The 15,866-nt window shown below is 40.7% G+C and overlaps 1 protein-coding gene across 1 annotated transcript in view; it reads left to right on the top strand.

Annotated features, from left to right (window-relative positions):
• Positions 1–567: 567 nt before the first annotated feature.
• The window catches only part of rabggta (Rab geranylgeranyltransferase subunit alpha), a 20,323-nt gene continuing 5,024 nt past the window's right edge, over positions 568–15,866 (top strand). Inside the window, exons 1-9 of the mRNA XM_024259124.2 lie at positions 568–705; positions 926–994; positions 1,847–1,957; positions 2,042–2,166; positions 2,240–2,427; positions 8,692–8,934; positions 9,035–9,118; positions 10,102–10,184; positions 11,791–11,886. Coding sequence (XP_024114892.1) covers positions 992–994; positions 1,847–1,957; positions 2,042–2,166; positions 2,240–2,427; positions 8,692–8,934; positions 9,035–9,118; positions 10,102–10,184; positions 11,791–11,886 — 933 coding nt within the window. The 5' untranslated portion in view covers positions 568–705; positions 926–991. The remainder of the gene's footprint in view (positions 706–925; positions 995–1,846; positions 1,958–2,041; positions 2,167–2,239; positions 2,428–8,691; positions 8,935–9,034; positions 9,119–10,101; positions 10,185–11,790; positions 11,887–15,866) is intronic.

Here is a 15,866-nt window from a genome sequence, read left to right as displayed (position 1 = left end):
CTTTTATTGTTAAGAAAGTTTATCTCAATACAATGTTACAAAATAAAGTATTTCTGATGAAAACTATTAATTTTGCTATTCTTGTTTTTATAATTAATGTAGAACTGCTAAATTCCACACACATTTTTTTCCTAAAAAAGGCCACATTTTAATTTGCGATTAATCGCGAGTTAACTATGGACAATGCGATTAATCGCGATTAAAAAATGTAATCGCGTGACAGCTCCAGTAATAACCTTTTATTTTTTACAAAAGTCTGAAATGTCGTTCATTTGTTGCACTTTGTACAAAACCATTATTATCTTGACCCGGGAATTATTTTTCTAAAAATCAGAGTTTTTTCCTTTTTAAAATCAGACCAATATTGGTTATTTTATGGTCATTTTATTGGTTGTGTTAAGCCATGTCTCGTTTTTTTTTATACCAATATGGCGTCACTCTTTACCTATCTTGGACAATAGTAAAAAGCCTGCATGTCGTCTCCAGTGATTAACCTCAATGATGTTAAACACCAAAAACCCATTTTCATTGGAGTGGGTCTTTAATGTGTTAACAGTTCTTTCCGCTAGAGGGCGACAGAACACCGCAGACAGAAAACACAACAGTGAGTTACGTCATTTCACTGCGACGGAAATAAGAAAATTGTAGTCGTTACTGACGTGACGAATCAAAATTCCTGGTGAAAAACATCAACCGGACACACCGGTGAGTCTGTGGGCATTTAAACGAACGTGTGTTCAGATTGTTGTGAGTGAGTGAGTGTACTGTTACAGCTTCAGGACTGTGAGTGTGTGGCTTCACTGAACGAGACCTGAACGAGTCTCTCCATCATGCCCACAACTACAGCGGGGATGGAAACATCGTTTAGTGTGTTTCTACACAAAGAGAGCTTTGTATGCTGACCTTCATACCGTTTGTGTGTCAGCGTGACTGAGGCCCAACCACCGCCGGTCCCTCCGAGAGGTCAACCGTCCTGCAGGAAGCAGCGAGGATGGTGAGCGCGCTCCGTCTCTCTCCTGAGGGCTGACAGACGTCTGCAAACATGTCTGTGTTTATAAAAGCTGCACAAGGCACCGATAACATGCTGGGTTCATTCAGAGACAGGTGGATATTCTTAGGACAGGGGTCTGCAACCCGAGGCTCCTGAGCCACGTCTGACTCTTCCACCCTCCATCCTGGCTCTCCTGATGAAGAAAATTACAAAGACTTTAGTTTAAAAGTTACTGTAAAGTTTAAAAAAGAAAAGTAAAATAACGTATCTCTCTCCAAAGCACAGTAGCTACAGTGATTAGATAGTCGAGAACTAAACATTTTGACAAATTTAAGCGTTTTAAATCCGCCTCATGGTTAAAAATATAAAGCTAATTAGACTGTTAATTTTAGAAAGTTAGATTTACGAATTTCTGGCTAAGAAGCACCACAAACGTTTAAAAATGTGTATATATATTCATTGCTGGCATTACTCTACCTACCACTAGATTTGCTCCATCGAGATGATCCTATGTGACACAGGAAGTTTTGTGAACTTCTATTAAGTTATAAGCTGTTCCATATTTGGAAAATAAATATATTTTCCCTTAAACTTTGTTTTATTTATGCCAAAAAAAGGCTTAATTATATTTATTATAAAAAGAAACAATAACGTAAATACAAAGTCTTATTTTTGGAGGATGTGTGGCTCTTACTGGGTTGTGGTCAGTGAGAAATCGACCCAAATGGCTCTTTAAGTGTTAAAGGTTGCAGACCCTGTCTTAGGAGGACAGGATATGTGCAGAATGACTGTCAGCTAACACACGGGAATCCGTGGCTGTGAGTCCAGCTCAGCCCTGTTCTCTGCTCCTGACAGCACGGTCGGGTGAAGGTTAAAACCACCGCTCAGCAGGAGGAGGAGAAGAGAAAGGAGCGAGAGAAGAAGCTGAAAATCTATGTGGCAGCACGGGATGCCTGTTTTTCTAAGGTCTGCCCCAGTCAGGAAGTTTGTTTCACTTCAAAATGTTTTATTTTAACATTTTCTCTCCATCTTCTTCCTCTTGCATGGCAGAGGAAGGAAGGAGTTTTTGACGATGAAGCTCTTCAGCTGACTCAGCAGCTCCTGTCGTCTAACCCTGACTTTGCAACCCTCTGGAACTACAGAAGAGAGATCCTGATGCACCTGGAGACCATCAGGTTAGATCACTCGCTCTGAATGGGCAGGTGTGAAGCAGCCGTGTTTCAAAGGCTGCTTTTCTGTGTCCTGCAGAGACGCGGATGAGATGCAGAAGCTCTACGAGGCAGAGCTGTCGTTTCTGGAGGCGTGTCTGAAGATCAACCCGAAGTCTTATGGGAGCTGGCACCACAGAGGCTGGGTCTCAACCCGTTTGCCTCGACCCAACTGGGCCAGAGAGCTGAGCTTGTGTGACCGCTGCTTGAGCCTGGATGACCGCAACTGTGAGTGTGTGATGTGAACCCAAAGACAGACGTGTAGATTTATCCTCCGAGCAAAGAGACGTACTAATGGGATCAAGGAAAAGCAAACCGGTGTCGGAGGCCAGCGCTGTGAGAGACATGGTTGAGTAGCTCAGTGTTCCCTCACAGAGTGGGTCTCAGCTGCTGTCTCTAGCTACTCATCCACTGCTGGTCATCATCCCACAGTATGCAGGAGGCGCAGTGGAGTTATTACATTCTATAAAATGAAAGTGGATCCTTCTGTAGATGCCTTCATTTAGAATTAAATTCTATCAGTCCTAGAGTTAGTTTTGGACAGACCTGGTATGGTTAAGTTCAGTACCACCAAACTTTCCTCACAAGTACATGCTTTATTTTTGTTTGTTTTTTCAAAATATAGATTTTTGAATCTTTATGTGTTGAAGACCAAGGAGGAGGTTCATGTATGCAGAGGAGAAAGACGTGAGGGTGGTTGTTGTCTGTGAGGATGCTGCAGAGAAGAGGGTCAGGGGGTTTGCTGTGGCGTCCCCTGAAGGGAGCAGCTGAAAGCACAGGAGATATTCAGATCCTCCAAGATTTCACAGCATATACTGATAATTGTTGCTATGGGCTCAAATCAGGAGCAGCTTAATGTCAACGAAAAAACTGATTGAAAAATTGAATAATATACATTGTGAATGAAACTTTTTTTAAATTTAAAAACAAGACATTGTAAATAAAAAAAAAATAAAAACTGGAAACTTGAAATAAATCTTGAAAATGTGAAAAAAAATACAGAAAACTTGAAAAAAATCCTGTAAATGTAAACATTACCAATTTAAAAAACAATTTCTCTATTGGTAACAGCTGCTGTTTTGAATTTTAACATTTTCTTTTCTGAATCTTCACTTTCAGTCCTCAGTTTTCAGTTTCAATTCTAATTTTTGAGTTTTCGTTGTTGAGTTGGTCCTAATTTTACATGGGGGCGGGGCTTTGAGCTCATTGGCTACCCAAAAATGCATCCCATGATTCTGCTGCAGATCATTGTCTGTTTATGTCTCCACCTGCACCCCCCCACTCTGATCAATCCTAGGGAGAGCAGTATCACTACTGTGCAGTTTTACCTTGCTAATATCGTAGTGTACCTTTGGATCACAGGTATCAAACTCCAGGCCTCGAGGGCTGGTGTCCTACATGTTTTCCAACCAATCTGCCATTGAAGCTCCTTATTGATCCAGGTAATCAGCAGCAGATAGGGCAGGGTTTCTGGGAAACCATCAGGACGTCAGCCCTCGAGGCCTGGAGTTCGACACCCCTGCTGTGGAGTCTCGCTGTTTGGTGGATTTTTTTCAGCACCACTTTTCTGTTGAACTTGTCAATCGATCTGCAGTTGTTCACACAGACAGGGCATGTTCAGCTCACCAGCATTGCACAAGTCTTCATTGTGATTAGATGCTTGTTTTCATCCAAATACTAGACTTTTTTTTTTCTATGAAAGTTTGAACAGTGAGAATAAAAACACGAGAGAAAAGACTGAAAATATTCATGTTTGTCTGAGAAAAGTGTATAAAATGTGTAGTGAGGAGTCCTCTCTATCACTACCTGGGAAACATGACTTTGAGGAGCTGATCTGGTTTCTTCTGTCAGTAATGATCTGCTCTGTTTTAGAGAAGGTTCTCTCAGATGTTGTGAAGGAGACTATATATGGAATTATGTCCCTGCAGACTCTACACTCTTCCTTTGTCGGGTTTTCCTGCATAGAGAATTTGGTGGCGGGCGCCACCAGCTCCTGCGCACCGAACAGGGCGGGGAAAGGTGGCTGATTCTAGGTGCCCAGACTGAGAGAGGGCCTACAGAGGTCCATTATGATAAAATAGAAAAAAATCATTTCAGTAAACAAATAAGCAAAATATAATCACAAATATTTAGATTTTTAATGTCAAGGTGGTAATATTTGTATAGGTTGTTTTGGAAACATCAATGCAGGGCCCCCTCCCCTTATAAGAAAATGGACTGGATTAGACTTCTGCAGGTGCGCTGATTGTGAGAGACGCCCACAGAGTGTGAGGGAGAGAAGACATGCTTTAAAAAATCAGGATCCCCAAAAAGTAGGTAACGGAAATGAAGAGAGGAATCTTTTCACAGGAGTAACTCCATGAGAAAAGGAGACCGCCTGGGCGCGCGTGCTTCGAGCGGGGCGGGGCTGAGTGGGAGTGAGAGAGGAGAGCCTGCGCACAGGGGGGCGGGGCTGAGTGGGAATGAGAGAGGGGAGCCTGCGCCCAGGGGGTCGGGGCTGAGCGGAAGTCAGAGAGGAGAGCCTGCACGCAGGGGGGCGGGGCTGAGCGGGAGTGAGAGAGGAGAGCCTTCGCGCAGGGGGGCGGGGCTGAGCGGGAGTGAGAGAGGAGAGCCTGCACGCAGGGGGGCGGGGCTGAGCGGGAGTGAGAGAGGAGAGCCTGCGCGCAGGGGGGCGGGGCTGAGCGGGAGAGAGAGGAGAGCCTGCGCGCAGGAGGGCGGGGCTGGGGGGCATCCAGTCGCAGTGCTGGAGTTGTTAAGAGTCTGAACGTGTTTTTTTATGTTTGAGCAGAAGTTTTTGCATAGAGCTTCAAATTAGAATAATTTGTTGTTTTATTATGTATCAATAATGGGTTTGTTAGCTACATTGTGTCATTTATGTTTTTTAATGAGGTAATCTAGTAGTAGTAGTAAAATAAACTTTAACCACTCCTGAAATGACACTAAATGAAGAGACCTTATGTGTTTTACCAAAATCTGTCAACAGCTGTTGACTGAGTAAAAATTTTGATAAAATCTATTATCAGAACTGTTTATTTTATGCGGAAGCCGAAAACGGCCTGCCATACTTTTTTTTTTTTCTAGATCGTTTTCTCGTGATAACGAGATAATGTCGTTATCAAGAAAAAACGAACTTTGTTTTCTTGAGAAAACGAGATAACTCGTTATAACAAGAAAACAAACTTAATTTTCCCAAGAAAACGAAGTTTGTTTTCTCGTGATAACGAGATAATCAGTAATGAAGGAAGAGTCCCGCACACCTTGTCCCGCACGGAGAAGCAGGCTTCCTCGATTTTAAGTCTCTTTATTTTGTGGTTGACAAGATAAACAGCCTCAAACACCTTCAATCCATCTCATCCACCAGCCCTCATCCCTTTATTCCCCCAAACCTCCGAACAGGCTGATTGACAGATCACAGCGCTGACAAGAATCTGTGCATGGTGCGTTCAATGAACTCTGGACATTAGATGCCCAAAAAGCCACTTGGCCCAACTCAATCCGCTACTTTGCTTTTGTCCTTTTTTATGCAATCCTCAGGGAAACAAAGCAGTTTTTCAGAAAAAAATGTCGACACTATTTAATCAATGATTAAAAATGGATCAGTTCTGATGTTCGACGTTTTCTCTGATAAACTGTTTTGTTTTGCTGCTGATGTCCGGATCTCAGTGAACGCACCATGCAGACACGCTCCGCAGACCTGAATTCTGTCAATCTATCGATGTTTGTTCTGGTTTTTGGGGGAAATTAAGGGAGTGGCTGGTGCATGAGACTGAATTAAGACGTTTAAAGAGCATAGATCCCCCAACTAAATAAAAAATAGACTAAAAACAACGTTTGTGGAGTGTTTTCAATCAGCTGAAGTCTCTGTCTTTGAGAGCTGGAGGGAGACGCTTCATTCTTTCAGGGTATCGTGCAATGTTGATTTTCTGCATTATTTATTTTTTTTCTATTGTATATTTAGCTATATTCAGTGTATTTTACTTTATATTCAGTCTATTTTACTTTATTTTGTTATTTTACTCCATCTGTGTGCTGTATGGACTCTGGGACCTGAATTTCCCTGAGGACTTCCAAAGGGATTAATAAAGTATTTTCTATTTTATTCTATTCTATTCTATTCTGTTCTATTCTGTTCTATTCTATTCTGTTCTATTCTATTCTGTTCTCCTTTCTTGATTATCTCATAACGAGAAAATAAACTATGTTTTCGATTAAAAAGAGAGTAAAAATAAAAAGTAAGGAAGGTCGTTATCGGCTTCCGTAATTTTAAGATTAACTTTAACCTTTATTATCTTCTGCGCCACAGCAATACCCATAGTTTCTGTTGAGAAGAAAAGTTCTTAAATTTGAAAATAACATTAAAAAAACTGCAACATATTTACTGCTTTAGGAGGATGTTTTTAAGACTGAATTTTATTTCGAAAGGAACCTGAATGTGCTGCTGTCAGATTAAAATAAATCGAAAATGTTATATGGCCTATTGAAAAACAGCACTGTTGAGGTTTAATTATTTGTGTATATTATGTATATGTATAATAATTATTTGACATATTTAAATGTTCCCCACAGTTAGTTTCAATACTACTATTAATACAAAAAATGAGTTTGATTCTAACCTTTTTGTTTCAGATTTAATTTGGAATTTAATTTTAACCCGTGGGGGGTGTTGTTAAGGTATGCAAATCTGAGGTCTCGATGAGACACCACCACCTTATTTTATGCCAGGAAAATGCTGTTTGTGTTATCAATTAAAGTAAAATGGTTCCAGATTTGAATTATTTTTCCAGAGTCTCTTATTTTCTTCACGTTTGTGTGTTGATGTAGTTTCTTGTTGCATCTGGTGCTCTCTACATCTTTCCCTCATACTTGGTTTATGCGTTGCTGCTGCACATATACCAGAGCCCTCTGTACTCACCCGCACTCTCGCTCAGAACGGCATAAACACATGTGTATGACTGTTCACGTGCAGCTTGCAGAGGAAAAAAGACAGAGAGACAGATGTAACAAAAACGTAACAGAGCGGGAACAGCAGTAACCTGTCCAGACACCGCCCTAAACACACCGGATTCTGGCAGAGAGGCGCTCTTGATTCACATCTGTTAGAATCCAAGCACATGCATATGTTTTTGAAAAGTTCATTTTAATGGGCAAACATTTATTTTGCACATCAGTTTATAACAAAACAGTATTTTTTTTAACTTTGGAATTAAAGTATTTCTTTTGCACGTTATTATAGTGAGCATTATTTGTATTAAAAAATGTGCTTGTTACATTGCTATTTAGGTTAACGTCTTAACATTTGTTCTGACCATTAAAATGCCCTTTCTCTATTTACAGATATGGCAGACTGAAAAACCTAATAGAGTTTCAACTAGCTGTTGTTCAATTTATTTGCAGGTAAAACAAGTTCTGCACATTTGTTAGAAAACATTAGAGCCATCCACTCTTACTGTGGACTTGAAAATATTTTATCCCAAGTTTTCAAAAAAAATAATAGTTGAATATCAGTATTGGCTGCAAGAGGCCAGAAAAATACTGGTATCGGTTGTAAAAGGTCAATATTGTGCATCATTAATATCGTTTTTCTTTATTAGATGCTTAAGCTAGTGGTAGCTCACAAAACACCTGCTGCATTGTTATAAAAAACATTTGTACAGCTTGTATTTAGTTGCACTTTGTCTTCGAGCCAATTTCCGAAGAACATGTTAAAATAAAATAGTTGTTAAAAATGTTCTGTTATTTGTAACTTTTGTCAAAGAAAGTAAAAATAGGGAGAAAAAAATCAATTAAAATTGAAAATCGAATTTGGAATGAAAAAAACTGGAGATGAGATTTTTTTGGTCCATATCACTAAGCTCTAGAATAAGGGATTAACAATTGCTTTATCTGATGTATAATTACTACTGTCTCAATAATGCACTAAGTGACATTAATGAGGGGATCCTCATTGCAGTGTGTTACTAAAGGTTTTATATTTCAAATGTCGCAGCATCCAGTTACAAACTCCTCAAAGACCCACTCCAATGAAAGTGTTTTTTTGGTGTTTTTGTTGTTTCTGATCATCTGATCACCCACTGCAGACAAATGGATCCATGAACGTCTTTGTTTTCCTCGTCTGACCTGGAATCTGGATCAGAACTGGACTGTTTTTGTTGCACCACTAATGTTAGCTTGGTAATGTGAGGGTCTGTAAGCTAGCGGGAGAGCATGTAAATGGAGAGCTCTCAGCAACAAGAGCGGGGGGGTTCTTCATGCCAGCATTCCTGCCCACAAATTGGAGGAGAATTTCTAATGAACTCCTGCAGCTCTGCAGATATTATGTCCTACACAGGCTTTTTGATTTAAGCTAGAAACGTCATAATCATAATGAGAACGCTTTAAGAATAGATCAGGAGGATCAGAGTGGGTCTGTAATGGATCAGTGCAAGTACAAGAAATCATGTTGATTATATATGTTTTTTCCCTCTTGTTTTGTGGTGCTGCGGTTTGAACCAGTCCATTGCTGGGATTACCGCCGGATGGTTGTGAAGGTGTCAGGCGTTCCAGCGGATCAGGAGCTGGAGTTTACCGATCGTCTCATAGGATCCAACTTCTCCAACTACTCCAGCTGGCATTACCGCAGCACCCTGCTGCCCGCACTGCACCCGCAGGCTCCGGAGGTGTGCCGGCAGCCGCCTCTCGCCTCCTCCCCCCGCGGCCCTCAGTCCCACCGCGTCTGTGAGGAGCAGCTGCTCAAAGGTGAGCGTCTGCTCTCTGCAGTGAGCAGGCCCAGCAAGCAGGTGGCAGTGTGAGCCAAGAAAACGCTCTGAACGGTGCGGTGTGTTCTCACTTTCTCTAGAGTATGAGCTGGTTCAGAACGCCTTCTTCACCGACCCCAACGACCAGAGTGCCTGGTTCTACTACCGCTGGTTATTAGGCAGAGGTAAGGCTGTTTCTGTGAGCACATTCTTTGGAAAAACAAAAACAAGGTCCTTTATAACTCATATGTCAAAGTCAAGGCCCGGGGGCCGGATCCGGCCCTCCGGGTAATTCTATCTGGCTCTCCAGATCATTTTATTTATTGTTATTAATGACCCAATGTTATCTTATTTTTAACTTGTAAACTTTTGAGAAAATATGTTTCTATGGAGAGTAAAATATTGAAAGTTATTTAAGGTTTAAGATGATTTATTCTGGAATAATATTACCGACTTTATAATTCATAATTATGTTAAAAAGTTACAATTTGAAAGTTTTAAAAATTGGCATTCTCCCAGCTTTTTGAACTATTTCTGCATAGACGAAGATTTTTTAGGCTATTTTGGAGTTTAGCTAATATTTCAGTACATGCTAGCCATTTTAGCTAACCTAAGCTCAAGTTCATAATTATGTTGAAAAGTTACAGTTTAAAATTTATTTCCCATTTTTATTCATTAATAGTAAAAACATACAATATAAACTTGAGGTGTAAACTCAAACATGATGGAAAAAGAAAAACATGAAAAGGGGACAGAGAGAAATGTAGTAAATGTAGTAGTAAAATGTAGTTTTATAGTGTTCAATAAATGTTCATCCTGTTCGACCTGTGACCTAAGGTGTTTTGGATTTTAGCCCCTTGTACGATTGAGTTTGACACCCGTGCCCATCTCTATAGCTAAGCATGGAGGTGGATGCATCATGATTTAAAAGCTAAGCAAGCTGAATCTCAGCAAACTGGTAAAGTTTTCTTTAAAACATGAAGTGACTCAACAAACGGAGACCTCTCAGCCCCTCATACTACACACCGGAGGATCTGAGGAACGTCTTCAAAACACAGGGGACTTCAGCTCAACCAAAAGCTGCATTTAAAATGCCTGTCTTAGGATTCCTTGCTTGTGCTGCGTGTTGCATTTCAGCTGTAATCAGTAACATGTTGTGTTTTGACAGCGGAGCGTGAAGAGATGATAAGCTGCGTCTATGTGAGTCGGGAGGACGAGCGAGTGGCTGTGGCCTTCTCCCGGGCCGTCAACGTCAGTAACCACTTCTTCACATCTAAAATGTCCGGTGTTGACACTTACACACACAAAAGTTAATCTATTCTGCTTCATCAAGCCTCCTCATCCTGTGTTTCAGTACTTTATTTAACAAGATTTTCTCATCTGCTCTACAGATGTTTGTTTTGAGGAGCGTTAAAGTGGGATTGAGAAAACATTAGCCTACTTCTGGGGCCCGTTTCAAGAAGCAGGTTCAACAAATTTAGAGTTCAAACCTGAGCTTAGAGTCACTGGACTCTAAATTCCCAAACTCAGGGTTTTCGGTTTCAGAACAGCTGAAAATGTTTGATTCAATCAACTTGAAGTTGTCAGAACCAGAATCAGGTGTGAGCGTCGCGACCATTAAAAGCCCTGATCAATGCAGCAAAGACAGCACGATTCACCATGGCAACGGGAACAAACACCTGAGTTTAGTACTTCCGGCGATGGAAATTGATAAGTTCCTTCAAGCATATGCGACTATAGGAGAACATTTTCTGCAAGAAAAGCAACACAGCTGCAGCGGTAGAACAGAGAGAAAATATCTGCAGTTATTTGAATCATTTCTAATAATGAATAAATAATGTCAGGAAGGTTATTTTGTCTCTTGTTAAGGAATGGTTTTTGATCTGTTACTAATTTAACCAGTAATCTCCGTAATCGCATGAATGACCAGTTTTGGTAACCCCCCCACCTACACACACGGATATCACCGCACGCTAAAAAGAAACTGTAGCTACCTGGCATATGTTAAAAAAAGTTTTATTTAATTTTTATTCTCAAGATTTAAGAAATATTCGCCGAATTCTTTTTTTAAGCATAAAAACACTTTCTATAGCCAGGAATTGAACTCGCAAACTCCGCAGTGGGAAGCAGCGTTGCTGACCACCGAGCTAATGTTTGACGCAAGTGCTGGACGGTAGATGAGTTCAGAGCCTTTCTCGGTGTTTGACACTCAATAATTTCTATTGTTAAGGGTTTAAAATAAGGAAAACAAAACTGTGTTTTTTAATAGCGAGTCCCTGGAAGAACTCACTATTTATAATATCGCTGAAATAAAAATGAATTGGGAAGCATCAGTCAGTCGACTCGTGTCCTCCAAATCCTCTACCGACGTAAATAACATTTCCTCTGGATTAATCAGCCTCCTCTCTACATGATCCTCTATGAATGAACATGTCATTCTGGTTTCTGAGTGGTGGAAACGTGACGTCTCTAATGTGAATGTTCTCTAAATGTTCATGAGGAACTCATATTTGAACATCTTTCACTTTAAAAAGGGGCGGAGACCGCAGAGAACTCTAAGTTTCCTGAAGAAAACCTGCTACCGACCAGGTTTCGTTCACAGACTCAGTTACCATAGTGATTGATTCTGAGTTCAGCTTAACCCGCTTCTTGGAACGGGTTTGGTTTCACCCACTTTCATGGGTTTGAGTTATCTCTCTTTCTGGAACCGAAAACTCAAGAGTTTTACTGAATTTGGAGTTCACAAACTCAGAGTTCCAACAAAACCTGCTTCTTGGAACGGGCCCCTGGTGTACAAACTTGTATTGAACTCCTTGATGCTCATGCAGGAACTTTCTGTTCTCTTTTTTTCTGTCAGGCCAAGTCTGTGGGACTGTTGCTGGTCCTGGACGGTCAGCCTCTGCAAGTGGACTGGACGAGTGTTCATCCACGCTTCAGGCACAGCCCAGTCTGGGTATCCTTTCTCTTCCTTCCTCCTGCACAAAGGGAAGTTTGTTTGTTTTCTTTTTGTTTGTTTTTGTTTTATTGGAAGTTGGTGGTCCATCTGGTGGCCGAGAACCGCTGAGAACTGCCATCCCAGGAAAACACAAGTAACGGCAAACCAAATAAAAAACTGTGCAAAAATAATAAAAATATCGGCGAATAAAAAAGTGATCTCAGCAAAATGAAAAAGTAACTCCAAACAAAAAAAAACGATGCAAACAAGACAACTATAATGCTAGTCGATTATCAGGGATTGTTTTTTTTAGTGGACATACAGAAGTGGTCTGGTTTTTGCAACATGCACTGCTGTGAAATATATATATACATTTGCACAGTTTCCTTTTTGTCTGCCATTCCTCTTTTCTTGCTGCGATGGCGGTTCTCAGTCACCGTATGTTGGTATTGCTACAACCAGCCATCTCAAACGTTCACAGCTGGTCCATCCGCTCTGTGGATGTCAGATGAGTGTCTGCAGGGTTAGAGATGGTAGAAGGCAGTAGGAGCTGGACATGGGGGGCGGCCCCGGTGCTAAGGCAGAGCGGTCGACCTCTGATCAGAAAATCACAGGTTTGACCCTGAACCCCACATTGCTCCTGGTTGGTACCGGTGTTTGATGGGAGCCACCATCATTTGTGAATGGGTGTACGGGAACGGGACTGTGACTGTGAAGCACTTTGGGTCTTTTAAGAGGGTTCTACTAACACTGGCAGAATACCAAATCTTGAAGCAGTAGATGCTGTTCCTCATATGAGACCAGCAAACTAAGACAAATCTCCACAGACCACAAGACATGATGAAAGCAGCCATACCATGATTCCTTAAACTATTCCGTAAACTATAGCCATATATGTGATCATATATTACCTTTGGAATGTTAAAAAATGATAAATTATAAATTATTAGTTATACGTACGTTTTTTGCTACCTGGAAGTATTCAATTCAATTCAATTCAATTGTATTTATATAGCCCAAAATCACAAAGATAATTGCCTCATTGGGCTTTGGGTAGAACGACTTGATTCCTGAAGCTCTGCCTGCCGCTGCGTGTGGGTGCTGCCCATTTCATGATGTCATCCTAGAGCCAGCAGGGTGTCTTTGTTTCTTCCATGAAAATAAACATCCATATGAACACACCATATATCTGCCTTTAGTGGCCCTGGTCATCGTTGAAGACAGGACACAACTGGAAGATGTACGGTATTCTGCGTCTAACATGGAATTTATTTTTTTGTTTGCTGATCACCACTAGTTCTGTGGAGAAATGGTTGTTGGTGTTGGACTGTATTGGTATGAGTCTCTACTCATGACTGATTACCTGCTTCAGGTGTGTCCAGCCAATAAGAACATGCCAGAGCAGGGTGTATTGGAAAACATGCAGGAAGGTGGCTCTCGAGGACCAGGGTTCCCTACACTTAAAGCTCAAAAAGTAGTTTTTTCATGGTATGGACCCTTTAAATGATCTCTGTCTTCTATTTGAGCTGCAGCATTTAGACAGCAGACTCAGCATTTGGGATGAACACCATGAAACCACTTGTTTTGTTGATCCATTTGTCTTACCTTGGATTGAGGAGTGGTGTGAGTGTGATGGTAAGGGGTTTGACACAGCCTGTCTCAGCGCGGTGTGCGACCATGTCCGTCCTATCATAGCATCGTGAACGCGTCTCCTGTTTGCTTCTTCAAGCAGAACGTCGTGTGGATCCTCTGAAACTGTAACCTCAAAGCAGTCCGTAGGTCTCTGCCCATAGCAGCTTTTGGGCTTTTGGTTGTAGAGTTATTCAAGCAAGAGCTGTACTAAAGCCTCCTGAAGTCCTGCCATGATTATTGATGGTGAACTATTGATCAGAGGCCAAACTTGATCACCAACCCTCTGCAGGAAACCTTAACACACGCTCCACCATCTGCACACATGAAGATGTCTGCACCTCTTTGTGTCCGACTGCAGAAAGAGTCTTTATAGCTATTCAGAAGTTTCAGAGCTGCAGTCTCTCAAAGTGTCAGAGATAAAAGGCTGTCAGACTTGTAATTTGTTCAATTGTGGGCATTTAAAATACGTTTTAAAAATGAAATGAAAAGGCTTCTTTTGGGATGGAAATGTGATCATGGAGTAAATTAGAAGAAAGGAGTGTAAGAAAAAGGCGGCGTGGTCTGCAGAGGTGGCACACAACGCCAAACGACAGGGATTCAGCAAGCTTTAAATTGGATTTGGAAGCGGAGTCTGCTGGAGGCATGCTGTGACGGTCACTTCTGTTCATTTGCCTTCTGTTCCTAAACCCTGTGGTAAAAGGAAATGCCTTGTCTGTGTACTCGAAAAAACACTGTCTTCATCTAAAAGAAGAACAGGGGGAAAATGTCTGCTCTGAGGCGTCGTCGGTGACACTTAAACACAAAATCTTTAACAAACTGTAACTTTTCTCCTTCACAGTCTACTAGAATTATAAGGATTAAAGAATTCCAGAAAATCAAAGAACATAAACACTGGAGCTCCTCTGTTAAAGGGTTAATAGTATTTGTAAAGCAGCTCTTTCATTCTAAAGCATCCCTTTATTTCTACAACCTGAAAAATACTAGCAATATAAAAAGATGATTTAGTTATATGTTTTGTGCCACACATCTTAAAGAAGACAATAAAATCTCAGTTTATTCTAAATGTTTCTACTAAATAGATTCTACTAAAATGTTTTTATATCTGAGAGTAAAAGAGAAAAAAATGATGATAGCACACCAAAATTGGTGTTAGAGGTTGTTCTCGTTGGACACAGAATGTTTTTAGGAGCTATAAGATCTTCTGTTTTGAAATATTTCTTGACGTGTTATTTATAAAATACAGCACGAGACGAACAGGCTTGTTTGTTCACGTCTCTTTGCAAATTCTGAACAGTTTTTAGTGTAAAAAAGAAAATGTTTCCCATTTTCCAGCAGATTTTTGAATCATTTTAGTTTCTGGGACGTCTCATCTTGCTGCAGACAATTAGACACAACAGCAAAGCAATTGAAAAGGGGTTTGAAACCCTTGATAAAAATGGCAGTTTAATATTTCATTTCCACAAATGTCCAGAAAAATGAGCTGGCTGAAGCAGGTTTGGCAGCCACGCTTCCCTCTGCTCCTCTGAAGCTTGGCTCCTTTCTGCTGCTCAGTTCACTCCAAATGTTCATGGTAGAAGCCGAGAGCTTCAGTCTGTTTGGACGTCATATTTCAAGTCATTTTAAGCATCATTTTTTCTGATACAGTCTCTTGAATTTCTTTCCAGATTCTCCCTTTTGTCAATTGTTGATTGTTCAGCTGAGCCTGAAATCCTGAGCTGCGCTTTCTGCATCCGTCTTTCTGTCGCTCTCGCTGTGCACCGCGGGAGGAAACTGCATCGGCAAGCTTGAATGTTATGAGGCTGCATGTGAATGTTGAGATTTTATGTTGAGATTTTTGAGGGTTTATCTTCAGCAGAAAGGCTCTGGCATGCTTTCTCTGGTTCTGCAGGTCTTCGCTGACACTTCCCCTTCAAATGGAATGGAAAGGACAGAATTGCTAACATTAAATGGCAGAGTTCACATTTTAAAACTCAAACAAAAATAATTTTATATGTTATAAAAAAAGAAAAGGACATGTGAAGATAAATTAATCTGTCTGCAAACATCTCATTATGTTGGTGACGCCTGTTGGCTCTTTTTGGATCATTTCAGAAAATTGGAATTTATAAATCCAAAACTCTTTTCTATTCATAGAGGTTTTAACAAAGTGAAAAGGTATATTAACAATTATTAAAATCCCCCTTGACAATTTCTTTAATTAAAAAAATGTTTCCAGTCATGTTTTAATTATGACTAAAGTTTTTAACCAAAATCCCACAACTTAAATGTCTTAAAAAAACATTTTTCATGTTGATCTGAAGCCTCTGTTTCCAAAATCTCCTCTGAGGGGGCGTGGCCTTTAGTAGCTCCGCCCCTGATCCCCCCTC

Source organism: Oryzias melastigma, linkage group LG4, assembly GCF_002922805.2.
Source record: "Oryzias melastigma strain HK-1 linkage group LG4, ASM292280v2, whole genome shotgun sequence".
Lineage (NCBI taxonomy): Eukaryota > Metazoa > Chordata > Actinopteri > Beloniformes > Adrianichthyidae > Oryzias > Oryzias melastigma.
This window is presented reverse-complemented; position numbering and strand designations above follow the sequence as displayed.